A 15,785-nucleotide genomic window follows, 5' to 3' on the forward strand; every position below is an offset into this window, starting at 1 on the left:
GGAAAAATGGACAAGCGAAAGGATTTGAGCAAGTTTGATCAAAAGGGCCAAATTGTGATGGCTCTTGTGGGGTGTTCCCAGTCTGCAGTGGTCAGTATCTAAAAGTGGTCCAAGGAAGGAACACTGGTGAACCGGAGACAGGGTCAAGGCTCATTGATACACGTGGGGAGAGAAGGCTGGCCCGTGTGATCCGATCCAACAGACGAGCTACTGTTGCTCAAACTGCTGAAGAAGTTAATGCTGGTTCTGATAGAAAGGGGTCAGAATACACAGTGCATCACAATTTGTTGTGTATGGGGCCGTATACACCCCATTGTGTATGGGGTGGTTGAGGTCAGGACTCTGTGCAGGTCAGTCAAGTTCCTCCACACCAAACTCACTCATCCATGTCTTTATGGAGCTTGGTGTGCACTGGTGCACTGGTGTACAGTCATGTTGGAACAGGAAGGGGTCATCCCCAAACTGTTCCCACAAAGTTGGGAGCATGAAATTGTCCAAAATGTCTTGGTATGAAGCTGAAGCATTAAGAGTTCCTTTCACTGGAACTAAGGGGCCGAGCCCAACCCCTGAAAAACAACACCTGAACTCAATGATCTGGAGGGGTGTCCCAAAACCTTTGGCAAAATAGTGTACCACAGCACACCTGCAGGGATCTAGTGGAGTCCATGCCTTGACAGGTCAGGGGGACCAACACAATATTAGGTAGGTGATCATAATGTTATGATCAGTGTATATATTAGTGTATATATTGGTCTAGTAATGGACGCGACCCCCAAATTTTCCCCAGACGCTTCACTTTTCCTACTTCCTGAAGACATCCTTCCGTCACGCCCTTCACTCTAAAGACAAATGTTTTGTCCACTAAAGCAAATCGAATTTGTGAAAGGTCTGAAATGCCTTTTTCATGTGGCGAGATTTTTTCAAAAGCTTGTAATTACCCCAGTCGTGTGGAGACGGAAGATTCTGGTGGCTCGTTATCGTAAGAAAAAAGGTGGTGCGGCGTCTGACATTTGGAATCCACTTGACATTTGAGCTTAAATTAAGAGATTGGTGTATTAAAGTCAGCCATAAAACCAGAACCACGGCTTCGTCTTTAGAGGAACTCTCTTGCTGTGTCTCTTAGATTTTGATGGATTCGGTTTGGACGTGGCTTTGGAAATGAAACGTGGCTGACCGTGTGTGTGTAAAGACCCCACTTTTGTTGAGGTGATTATGAGCGTAGAGCTGCACTGCAAATGGAAAGGAAACAATCGTCCGTTTTCTCGGCCTCGTCTCATTTGTCTTTGTTTATGAAATGGGGTTTGTGGGTCTGCTGTTTGAAATCGTAATCATAAATTCCGCTGGAACAAATGAGCAGATTTATTATTGAACCGTATTCATTTGTGTGCTCAGTCTGAGAGGCTTTTTGAGCCACATCATCAATCCGCAGAGACAAAAGCTGTGATAAAGCCAAAGCTCCGACCCACGCTGCATCTCCGAGCATCTGCACTACACTATGATGTCCAGCTCGGTGTGATCAGATATTCAGGGTGGATCTTGATAAATGTCTTCAATTTTCAATTCAATTCATAGCTGAAAAAAAACCCAGACAAAAATAAATATTGTTGTTTGTATCTTTCCAAAATGTAGCACCAAATGTTTTAGAAAGCTTTACTGACACTGGAGACTCCTTCCAGAAATGTAGTTTAAAACATCACATCGCTCGTTTCTTAACGTGTGTATTATCAGTAGAGCATCCTCGGATCCCTGTGAATGAGCTGTTGCTATAGAAACAAGTGCATGATTATAAACCTGTGCAGCAGTCAGAGCTGCTGTTCTAGAAAACTAATCAACACCTTCTCCAGACTTCAGCAAGGTGCCGGGTGATTAAAACGTGTTAAGATCTTTCCATCAGTGCCTGACACACGTTATCCCCAACACGCTCACCTGTACTTGAGGAGGTTATGCTAATTCAATCAAATCTTGTCATGAGCAGTCATTGCTAGCTCACTTGCATGCTAGCGTTATAACATTTTAGTACACAGCGAACCTCGCAATCTCACACACTATTATATTTTCTACACTGTAGCATGTTCACACTAACTTAGCGTACCTATGTACACACATTCTAGCGCACTTACACACTTTTTATATGCTAATTACACTCTGATATATTGGACTGTTGCTTCTGAACAATCGCATGCTAGCATATTAGTCTACTTTCACGTGTGTGTAATGATTGTATCAGTGTATTTGTACACTCGCATACAAAATTTACATTCTAACACACTCATATGCTCGTGTGCATGCTAGCATGGGAACATATTAGCATATCAGCCCAGGTAAGAATGCTTGCGTTCTTAGCGTACTAAGATTTGCACAGCGGCACACATACACCTTACATACACTACTTACTTAATTGTGTAGGTTAGAAATGTAGACACTCTTATGCTAGCGCAATACCAAGTGTTTACTGTGCAATGAATCACAGAAAATCAATTCTGAACACGACGTCAGTGATTTAAAGGAGCAAAACGAGGCCTTTGATCTTTATTTCTTTATTTATTCATCCATATTTTTTTTCCATAACAAATGAGAAACCCAAGCTACAGAGCGAAGTTGCTTAGCATCGAAGAATGAGTGTGTGTGAACCAAGCGAGAAAAAGAAAATAAATTTTTTTGAGGCACTTTTTTCATATCAAAGGGGCGCTTCAAAATCCCCCAAAAGGATTTTTTTTTTCCCGAAAACTCAGTTTCTGACAAGTGCAAACATGGAGCTGAAGTGAAAACGCAGTTGGAAGGATTTGCAACTTTCAACTGAAATGAGTTGAAAATGGGTTGAAGAGAGGCGTGTGAACGAAAGAAAAGAAAGAAAAAAAACACGCACGCCTCTCCTACTGTCTCTGTCGAAGTGTTATGCCTGAAATAATACCTTTCCAGGCATTCACTTTCACACAGCTCTTTTCTGAAAATAAAGTGTCATCAGTCGTCTCGTCTCAGTTCTGATCCCTCAGCATGCGGGAGACGCGCTTCGGTCTCGTCGCTTTTTCTTCCGATGAGGATCAGAGTCAGGGTGTTAAAACGCGGCCCCAGGTCTCCGATTGACGTCAAATCGGTGTTAATATCGGAATCGTGACATTGCGATTCGATGGAGCTCAGAGACTCGGCCACGGAGCCTTCGCCTTCATAGGCGAACGTGGCCAGAGAGTCGTACGGTGGTTCTGTGGCGTCTCTGTGGTTCTCCTGTAAGCGCTGTTGGAGGTACACATGAACGTCCTCACCGTCCTCGTCCTCCCTCGGGTCGTAACGCTGGACAGACGTGTCCTCGATGGCCTCCGGGTGGCGTAAAGTCCCGATGTCGAAGGCTTGCGTGTCTTCCTCGCCGCCGCCCTCGTCGTCGTAGCGGATCACGTTGTCCCTCGCATCCTCTCTGGATGACATCAGAGCGTCTTTCTTCCTGTGGCGCTTCAGAGACACGGACAGCACCACGATCGCTGTGAGAGATAACACAGAGCGTGAGGTGCTGCTAACTGCTAACACACACACACACACAAAATTATGCAAGTAATATCACGTGAATTCATTCTGTACTAAAAATGACAAATGCAGAAACATGAACGTGTGAACGCAGCAGTTTCTGTATGCGTCGGCGCCGAAAAGAGTGACCCTGAGAGGTTGTGTGTGTGTGTGTGTGTGTTATTTGCTGACTTCCTGTTTCCTCACTGTGTTGATGTGCTGTCGTGCTTCCCTGAGTGACACATAGACTCAGCTTCCATCTCTTACAGTGAGGACAAAGGACAGAACACAAAGACGGAGAGAGAGAGAAGGACAGACAAAGAGAGAAAGGACAAGAGAGATAAACAGAAAGAGCATGGTAATAGTGGGGGAGAGAGAGAGAGAGAGAGAGAGAGACAGACAGACAGACAGACAGAGAGAGAGATGGGGGAGTTTAAAGGCTGAGAGATAAAAAGAGAAAAGGAGAGAACATTGTGGGAAGATAGAGAGAGTGATCGAAAGAGAGAATGGGTGAGTGAGTGAGAGAGAGAGAGAGATGGGGCAAAGACAGAAAGAGAAAGAAATGGCGACAGCAGGATGTTGACAGAATGACAGAGAGAGAAAAGAGGAAGCGTGAGGCTTTAACAAGGCCATGAATCAGATGTGAGGACTCATTCTGCAGAGAAGCAGCGTGAAAAATTGCCTACATAAACCTGAGACTGTAATTAAGAAGCCATTTGTGTTTTCCTTCCTGGTTCTTTCCGGGTTTATTTTACTGCACTGCCCCCTAGTGGCCAAAGAATAACTGTCCTTACCATGCTCATGCTCGGATGTGGGGTGTGTTTTGATCTCTGTTGTCACACTGGGTCTTAAAGTTTAAAGCATGCCTGGCCACGCCTACTTTACTGAGGCCACCCTTCAATTATTAGGACTGGCCACGCCTACTTTACTAGGACTGACAAAACACTGTTCTGTCACCTCTCCCTTATTGGAACTGACTGAAATGGCCACACCCCATTCACTGGGATTGACAGACACGGAGGCCACGCCCCCTTCAGTGAGGCTTAATTTAATTATTACACATAGTCCTTTATTAAGACTGAGCTTAATAATTACTAGCAGACACAGAGGCCACGCCTCCTTTACTGAGACTGAGCTTAATAATCACTAGCAGACACAGAGGCCACACCTCTGTTATTGAGTCTGAGCTTAATTATTACTAGCAGACACAGAGGCCACGCCTTCATCAGTGAGGCTTAATTTAATTATTACTAGCAGACACACAGTCCTTTATTGAGTCTGAGCTTAATAATTAGTAGCAGACACAGAGGCCACACCTCCTTTACTGCTAAACAACATCATCATAAATAATAACAAAACATGCCAAATAATCTTTCTTTCTAAATCATTATAAGTGTCCTGTGTGACTCAGGAATGATAAAGACAAGAACACTGAAGATTTGTGCAAGACGTCATTATAAATCTGTCACACCATCACGTATGTGTGTATGTGTGTGTGTGTGTGTGTGTGTGTGTCTTACCCAGCAGAATGATCACACACAGCAGGATGGCCAGCAGAGCTCCAGGGCTGAGACCCAGAGGTAGAAGAAAAGCTTTGGTGCTGCAGCTTATGACGGAGCCGGAGACATCGCAAGCACAGACTCGTACGCTCAGCGTCCCTGTGCTGCTCAGGATGGGGAACCCGCTGTCCTCCACCACTACCGGCACCTCATACACACTCTTCTCCATCCGCCGAAACCCTGCACGCCTGTTCAGAAGCCCGGCCGTGTTGTCTGAAAACACACACACACACAGTCACATACTGCGTGGTCTCTTCACTGCTCAGTAATGTTCAGTCCTTTTAAACCAATCAATTCTGACATTTATTTTTAAAATAACCAGTTTATAAAAGGTTGCTCTTGAAAAAGCCCAAAATGCCTGTTGTGTTTAGGGCTAGAAATGACCCTGAGCACATTTGCTGTAAGAAAAATCTATTTTTTTTAAATAAAGCCCATGCTGAGTTAAGGTTAAAAGTTGAAGTTATCTAGCTCCTTGGTTGTTTACGTTCATTTTTTCCATTTTGACCTTTGACCTCTAGTTTGATCCTAAGCTAGGTTTTTGCTTTTGCTTGATTTCACGTCTACATGTGGTAGATAGGTAGATAGATGAGCTGCACTAAGTCAGCCCTGACTTGTTCACTGACTAGTTCCCAGGACAGGTTCTGGGTCTACCACCACCAGACCGGGATAATGTGTGCATAAAATAAAACTATATTACTCCATCTCATCCCAAATTAATTAACTGCTAAGTTTCACCCTTTCATGTTCCATGACAACTACACACCTAAATGGGTTGGGGCACTTCTGCAAGACCTGACTGGTCAACTAGATTGACAGGGAAAGGTTTAATATTATCCCTCACAGTAATTTTAGACCAGTTTTAATCTTTTGGAGACATCAGTGGGATTTGGTCTGTGACTGAGAGTTAGACCCCCAGCTCTAGATGTGACCTTGTTGAGATTTGTACCCCTAATTGGAATTTGGACCCCAGTTTAGATTTGGGTCCCTGGTTGGGATTTGAACCCCCGGTTGGGATTTGGATTTGTAGTTGGTATTTGGACCCCAGTTGGGATTTGGACCCCAGTTGGGATTTGACCCATGGTTGGGATTTGGACCCCTGGTTGGGATTTGGACCCCAGTTGGGATTTGACCCATGGTTGGGATTTGGACCCATGGTTGGGATTTGGACCCCTGGTTGGGATTTGGACCCCAGTTGGGATTTGATCCATGGTTGGGATTTGGACCCCTGGTTGGGATTTGAACCCCCGGTTGGGATTTGGATTTCTAGTTGGTATTTGGACCCCTGGTTAAGATTTGCACCCCAGTTGGGATTTGGACCCCCAGTTGGGATTTGGACCACTGATTGGAACTTGGACCTCCGATTGGGATTTTGACCCATGGTTGAAATTTGACCCCTAGTTGGGATTTGGACCCCCAGTTGGGATATGGACCCCCAGTTGGGATTTTGACCCATGGTTGGGATTTGTAACCCCAGATTGGGATTTGGACTCCTGGTTGGGATTTTGACCCATGGTTAGGATTTGGACCCCAGTTGAGATTTGGACCTGTGGTTGGGATTTGGACCACTGTTGAGATTTGGACCCCCAGTTGGGATTAGGAAGAATCCCAAGAATTGGGATTTTGTCCCATAATTAGGATTTGGACTCCAGTTAATATTTGGACCCATGTTTGGGATTTTGACTCCAGTTGGAATTTGGACTCTAGTTGGGATTTAGACTACAGGATGGGGTTTGGACCTCTGATTGGGATTTGGACCCCTGGTTCGAGTCTGGACCCCTGACCACAGATATGGCAAGGTGGACCCTTGTTTGGGTCTTGTACACACAGGGCAGTGATGTGGCATTGTTAAGATTTGGAATTTGATCCCTGACTACAGATGTGGCACTTTGGATTTTTTTTTTTATGATTGGATGAACAGTTTTCAGTGGAATGTTTTACTAATTTATCAGATCACATTTCAGTCTTTTCCTCTTGCCCCATGTTACACTTGCTATAAATGAAAATGCACCATGAGATATAAGGCTATCAGTTCAGATCCTGATCAGAGTTCTAGCACTAAAGCTCCCCAGTGAAAAAGATGGTTATTGATTGCAAGTGATGCAATGAAGAATTACAGCTCGGCAAGCCACATGCTGGACTCATCAAACGTAGCATCAAAAAGGATCCAGTGACAGAGTTTGGAGGTAAAATGATTATGAGCTTTACCAGCTTTCTGACCTGCTGCGAGGACTAGCACTCAGAGAAGATAAAATGAGATAAAATGACAATCCTGAAGATTTTGTTGAATGATGGGTTTAGTCTCTTTAGACATGTAAAGAAATTTTCACTGGGGATCTACTACAGATTGGACCAGAATCAGACATGGAGGAGTCGAGTTGGTAGTTCTGGCAGAAAAAAAACATGGCTTATAATCAGATGTTCTTGGAGCACTCGGGTAAAACTGAATAAATCTGCATAAAATTAAGAGACTCTTAGAAAACATTTAATGAGACTAAGAGCAAGTTGATAAGTGTGTAGCGGCCATGCTGGGAATCTGGCTTCTGTCTTTCTGTGAGGAAATCTGCACTAATTGGATCAGAATCTTGGAAGTAAGATGCAATTTGAAAGCTGAGGAAACTGATGACCGATTTCCTCCAACGTAGCTACACATTGTTGAATCAGACTCTAACTCAGTCATTCAAGGCTGTCGAATAATATATGAGGAATTTCTTTCCATGTTTACCAAAACATTTAAGCAAAAAATAGTGCTAATGCTTTAGAGCACCGTGGTAAACCTTTCTCACAAGCAGAGAAGACTAGAAGTCCCTGGTTGAGGGTCTGGTCAGCAGAGGTGGTGTACTCAAGTCTGTGTGAATGTGTGCAGACATGCCGGCTATTAACCGTAAGGTCCCCTGACCCTGTCATTGAGGGTTTTTTGTGGCTGGGTGAGCAGCAGATTGCACTTGACAGGGCAGGAGGAGTAGGAGAGGCCTTGTGGCCACTTGCTCGCTTGGAAATGAGTTGTCCTGTCCACTTGAATCATCTGCTGATCCTCACTGGCAGAAAACTACAGATTTCTTTTATTATTATCATCATGAAGAATCACTGTGAGATACAGCTAGCACAGACAGATATGTTGGAGACACATAGTCCAGCTGGATGCATCCAGTATCATCAGTACAGGGCTGACAAGTCATTAAGCGTAAACCAGACCATCTCTTTAGGTTTGAAGTACAGCTCTTATCCCCAGCACTCAGGACTTCTGCAAAGTTCTCCTGACTCTGCACATGTGACTTAACTCATAACAAGCTTAATAATTAAGAGAGCTGATCAGATGGATCTTGAGGACTCCTGTGATGAAGAACCTGTCATGTACTGGTCCACAGTGATAAAAATAGCCTTTCCCAGGCTTAGAGCTCCTTCTAATGGAAATGTCTGCATAGATATGCTCTTGATGAAAAGTTCTTTGGATAGTTCTTCACTTTCCTATGTTTAGTGATCCACCTGAAGGAGTCTGAGCAAGTTCTTTAGAATGTTTAACACATTTTTGAAGACTTGGAACCAGCTGTAAAACAGGATTTTGGCAGCTCTGCTAGAGAGACATACTGAAGAACCCTTAAGGATACTAGTGCTAAGATAAAGTGACTGATGAAGTAAACTGAGGCTCATGAATTTGATTTATTTTAGTCCTTGTTAAGTGACAACTCATCATTCATCTTAGGCTTCCATATGTGTCTGAGAGCTTCCAGTCCAGCAGAGTAAAGGACACTGACTTGGATGTTCTTCATACATGACTGTCTAACATCTGACAAAGCAAAAGCAGGTCTTTTCTGTCCTTCCATGTCTTTTTTTCCAACCAGATAGCAAGACAGCAATGATTATGATGGGGATGATGATGATGATGATGATGGGGATGATGATGATGATGGTGATGATTGTGATGATGATGATGATGATGGTGGTGATGATGGTGATGGGGATGATGATGATGATGATGATGATGATGGGGATGATGATGATGATGATTGTGATGATGATGATGATGATGATGGTGGTGATGATGGTGATAATAATGGTGGTGATGAATGTGATGATGGTGATGGTGATGATGACGATGATGATGGTGGTGATGGTGATGACGGTGATGATGAAGATGATGATGATGTTGATGATGATGGTGGTGATGATGGTAAGGAAGATGAACAATGATGATGACATTTAAACAATTTGTTTATTAGCGAATAGCAGTGAGTCTCAGCTACTAGCGACACTTACTTCCATAATCTCGGATGGTGAAGTTCTTGTTGCGGATATCTCTTGGAGATTTGAAGAAGAACCTGTGTCCGAGATTGGGCATGTCTCTGTCTGTAGCACTGAGGATCTGGATCACCTAGATACCAAGAATTACTGCTGTGATTCAGCTGTTGCTATAGAAACAATAACCTATTAGAACCAGTGCATTAATATAAACTTGATCAACGGTCAGAACTGCAGTAACAGAAAATCAATCAACCGCTTCCTCCTGACCAATCAGAATCCAGAAGGGATTTTCCGAGCGAGATTTAATCGGTGTGTTAGTGCAGCTCTGATATTACAACCCCAAGTTTCATACAGTACAACAAATCAGATTTCTGAGAAAATGCTTTGCTGTGTGAGCTGCTTAGACACACACACACACACACACACACGCACACACACACACACACACACACACACACACACGCACACACACACGCACACACACACTTACCTGGCCTACTTTTGCATCCTCACAAACAAATGCTTCATATGGAGAAGAAAGTTCTGGAGGAAACTCGTTGACATCCAGCACTGTGATTGAGACACTGACTCGAGTGAACAGCTGCGGATTGTCTGAAAGATCAAAGCAGGACGTGCACACTGATACACAACTCTGACACACACACTGATACACAACTCTGACACACACACTGATACACAACTCTGACACACACACTGATACACAACTCTGACATACACACTGATACACAACTCTGACATACACACACTGATACACAACTCTGACACACACACTGATACACAACTCTGACACACACACTGATACACAACTCTGACACACACACTGATACACAACTCTGACACACACTGATACACAACTCTGACACACACACTGATACACAACTCTGACACACACACTGATACACAACTCTGACACACACACTGATACACAACTCTGACACACACACTGATACACAACTGACACACACACTGATACACAACTCTGACACACACACTGATACACAACTCTGACATACACACTGATACACAACTCTGACACACACACTGATACACAACTCTGACACACACACTGATACACAACTCTGACACACACACTGATACACAACTCTGACATACACACACTGATACACAACTCTGACACACACACTGATACACAACTCTGACATACACACACTGATACACAACTCTGACACACACACTGATACACAACTCTGACACACACACTGATACACAACTCTGACACACACACTGATACACAACTCTGACATACACACACTGATACACAACTCTGACACACACACTGATACACAACTCTGACACACACACTGATACACAACTCTGACATACACACACTGATACACAACTCTGACACACACACTGATACACAACTCTGACACACACACTGATACACAACTCTGACACACACACTGATACACAACTCTGACATACACACACTGATACACAACTCTGACATACACACTGATACACAACTCTGACACACACACTGATACACAACTCTGACACACACACTGATACACAACTCTGACACACACACTGATACACAACTCTGACATACACACACTGATACACAACTCTGACATACACACACTGATACACAACTCTGACACACACACTGATACACAACTCTGACACACACACTGATACACAACTCTGACACACACGCTGATACACAACTCTGACACACACGCTGATACACAACTCTGACACACACACTGATACACAACTCTGACACACACACAGATACACAACTCTGACACACACACTGATACACAACTCTGACATACACACACTGATACACAACTCTGACATACACACTGATACACAACTCTGACACACACACTGATACACAACTCTGACACACACACTGATACACAACTCTGACACACACACTGATACACAACTCTGACATACACACACTGATACACAACTCTGACACACAACTCTGACATATACACACTGATACACAACTCTGACACACAACTCTGACATATACACACTGATACACAACTCTGACATACACACACTGATACACAACTCTGACACACACACTGATACACAACTCTGACATACACACACTGATACACAACTCTGACATAAAAACACTGATACACAACTCTGACACACACACTGATACACAACTCTGACACACACACTGATACACAACTCTGACATACACACACTGATACACAACTCTGACACACACACTGATACACAACTCTGACATACACACACTGATACACAACTCTGACATACACACACTGATACACAACTCTGACACACACACTGATACACAACTCTGACATACACACACTGATACACAACTCTGACACACACACTGATACACAACTCTGACATACACACACTGATACACAACTCTGACACACACACTGATACACAACTCTGACATACACACACTGATACACAACTCTGACACACACGCTGATACACAACTCTGACATACACACACTGATACACAACTCTGACATACACACACTGATACACAACTCTGACATACACACTGATACACAACTCTGACATACACACACTGATACACAACTCTGACACACACACTGATACACAACTCTGACATATACACACTGATACACAACTCTGACACACACACTGATACACAACTCTGACACACAACTCTGACATACACAACTCTGACACAAACACAATGCTGATGGATACACAACAATGACTAATACACAAGAAGACAGAATGCCATTGCTGATGGATACACAACACTGAGGGACACAAAATACTGACAGATACACAACACTGAGGGACACATACTACTGACAGATACACAACACTGAGGGACACAAAATACTGACAGATACACAACACTGAGGGACACATACTACTGACAGATACACAACACTGAGGGACACACAATACTGACAGATACACAACACTGAGGGACACATACTACTGACAGATACACAACACTGAGGGACACACAATACTGACAGATACACAACACTGAGGGACACATACTACTGACAGATACACAACACTGAGGGACACACAATACTGACAGATACACAACACTGAGGGACACATACTACTGACAGATACACAACACTGAGGGACACACAATACTGACAGATACACAACACTGAGGGACACATACTACTGACAGATACACAACACTGAGGGACACACAATACTGACAGATACACAATACTGAGGGACACACACTACTGACAGATACACAACACTGAGGGACACACACTACTGACAGATACACAACACTGAGGGACACACAATACTGACAGATACACAACACTGAGGGACACAAAATACTGACAGATACACAACACTGAGGGACACATACTACTGACACATACACAACACTGAGGGACACACAATACTGACAGATACACAACACTGAGGGACACATACTACTGACAGATACACAACACTGAGGGACACATACTACTGACACATACACAACACTGAGGGACACACAATACTGACAGATACACAACACTGAGGGACACACAATACTGACAGATACACAACACTGAGGGACACACAATACTGACAGATACACAACACTGAGGGACACACAATACTGACAGATACACAACACTGAGGGACACACAATACTGACAGATACACAACACTGAGGGACACACAATACTGACAGATACACAACACTGAGGGACACACAATACTGACAGATACACAACACTGAGGGACACACAATACTGACAGATACACAACACTGAGGGACACACAATACTGACAGATACACAACAGTGAGGGACACACAATACTGACAGATACACAACACTGAGGGACACACACCACTGACAGATACACAACAATGAGGGACACACAATACTGACAGATACACAATACTGAGGGACACACACCACTGACAGATACACAACACTGAGGAACACACACTACTGACAGATACACAACACTGAGGGACACAAAATACTGACAGATACACAACACTGAGGGACACATACTACTGACAGATACACAACACTGAGGGACACACAATACTGACAGATACACAACACTGAGGGACACACAATACTGACAGATACACAATACTGAGGGACACACAATACTGACAGATACACAACACTGAGGGACACACAATATTGACACATACACAACACTGAGGGACACACAATACTGACAGATACACAACACTGAGGGACACACAATACTGACATATACACAACACTGAGGGACACACAATACTGACACATACACAACACTGAGGGACACACAATACTGACAGATACACAACACTGAGGGACACACAATACTGACATATACACAACACTGAGGGACACACAATACTGACAGATACACAACACTGAGGGACACACAATACTGACAGATACACAACACTGAGGGACACACAATACTGACAGATACACAACACTGAGGGACACACAATACTGACAGATACACAACACTGAGGGACACACAATACTGACAGATACACAACACTGAGGGACACACAATACTGACAGATACACAACACTGAGGGACACACAATACTGACACATACACAACACTGAGGGACACACAATACTGACAGATACACAATAATGAGGGACACACAATACTGACACATACACAACACTGAGGGACACACAATACTGACAGATACACAACACTGAGGGACACACAATACTGACACATACACAACACTGAGGGACACACAATACTGACAGATACACAACACTGAGGGACACACAATACTGACAGATACACAACACTGAGGGACACATACTACTGACAGATACACAACACTGAGGGACACACAATACTGACAGATACACAACACTGAGGGACACATACTACTGACAGATACACAACACTGAGGGACACACAATACTGACAGATACACAACACTGAGGGACACACAATACTGACAGATACACAACACTGAGGGACACACAATACTGACAGATACACAACACTGAGGGACACACAATACTGACAGATACACAATACTGAGGGACACACAATACTGACAGATACACAATACTGAGGGACACACAATACTGACACATACACAACACTGAGGGACACACAATACTGACAGATACACAACACTGAGGGACACACAATACTGACACATACACAACACTGAGGGACACACAATACTGACACATACACAACACTGAGGGACACACAATACTGACAGATACACAACACTGAGGGACACACAATACTGACAGATACACAACACTGAGGGACACACAATACTGACAGATACACAACACTGAGGGACACACAATACTGACAGATACACAATACTGAGGGACACACAATACTGACAGATACACAATACTGAGGGACACACAATACTGACACATACACAACACTGAGGGACACACAATACTGACAGATACACAACACTGAGGGACACACAATACTGACACATACACAACACTGAGGGACACACAATACTGACACATACACAACACTGAGGGACACACAATACTGACAGATACACAACACTGAGGGACACACAATACTGACACATACACAACACTGAGGGACACACAATACTGACAGATACACAACACTGAGGGACACACAATACTGACACATACACAACACTGAGGGACACACAATACTGACAGATACACAACACTGAGGGACACACAATACTGACAGATACACAACACTGAGGGACACACAATACTGACAGATACACAACACTGAGGGACACACAATACTGACAGATACACAACACTGAGGGACACACAATACTGACAGATACACAACACTGAGGGACACACAATACTGACAGATACACAACACTGAGGGACACACAATACTGACAGATACACAATGCTTAACACTGATGCACTTTTACTTTGAATACTTTAACGAAGTGTTTATGTATAATATCATTATTTTTATTTTAAATATTATTCTTTTTTTATCCTTGCATTAGTCCCACACAATGGCAGGGTCCACTGTTTAAATATTATTAATAATAAATACAAAACTAAATTAAATGAATTTTAAACCATTTTGATAATTATATAATTAATGCAAAATAATATTTGTTGTCTATTTTTTTCTTTTTCTTTTTATCTTTTCTTTCTTTTTTAGTTTTTACATAATTTTTTTGTGTATTTTATTCATTTATTTGTTTGTTTGTTTATTTATTTTCATTTTTTGTGTATTCATTTTATTAATTAATTACCATTTCTAGTTACTGATGTTTGGTTTAACAATTTCTCTTTTTTTCCAGCAAATGATTATTTTTTAATTAAATGCTTGATTTCTAGAATATTACTAAAGCACAGCAGCTGGACTCAGAGGAACATGGCTGCAGTTCCTGTTAACCCCCACTAGATGGTGATGTGACCTTTGTAAGATTTCCCCCTCTTCAGTAAAGACTTCATTTCTCTCTTCAGTGCACATCAGTATGTTTTCTTTTCTAACACTCACATGAAG

At 42.9% G+C, this 15,785-nt stretch overlaps 1 protein-coding gene across 3 annotated transcripts in view; it reads right to left on the reverse strand.

Annotated features, from left to right (window-relative positions):
• Positions 1-2,529: 2,529 nt before the first annotated feature.
• The window catches only part of cdh12a (cadherin 12, type 2a (N-cadherin 2)), a 61,888-nt gene continuing 48,632 nt past the window's right edge, over positions 2,530-15,785 (reverse strand). For 2 of the 3 annotated variants that reach the window (XM_058372743.1, XM_058372742.1), the window contains 4 exons: positions 9,784-9,905; positions 9,309-9,423; positions 5,016-5,267; positions 2,531-3,473 (listed from right to left, as the gene is read on the reverse strand). In XM_058372743.1, coding sequence (XP_058228726.1) covers positions 2,962-3,473; positions 5,016-5,267; positions 9,309-9,423; positions 9,784-9,905 — 1,001 coding nt within the window. In that variant the 3' untranslated portion in view covers positions 2,531-2,961. Of the gene's footprint in view, positions 3,474-5,015; positions 5,268-9,308; positions 9,424-9,783; positions 9,906-15,785 lie in introns of all 3 variants that reach the window. The other variant, XM_058372744.1, reaches the window with a different exon arrangement.

This window comes from Hemibagrus wyckioides, linkage group LG20 (assembly GCF_019097595.1).
Source record: "Hemibagrus wyckioides isolate EC202008001 linkage group LG20, SWU_Hwy_1.0, whole genome shotgun sequence".
NCBI classification, from domain to species: domain Eukaryota; kingdom Metazoa; phylum Chordata; class Actinopteri; order Siluriformes; family Bagridae; genus Hemibagrus; species Hemibagrus wyckioides.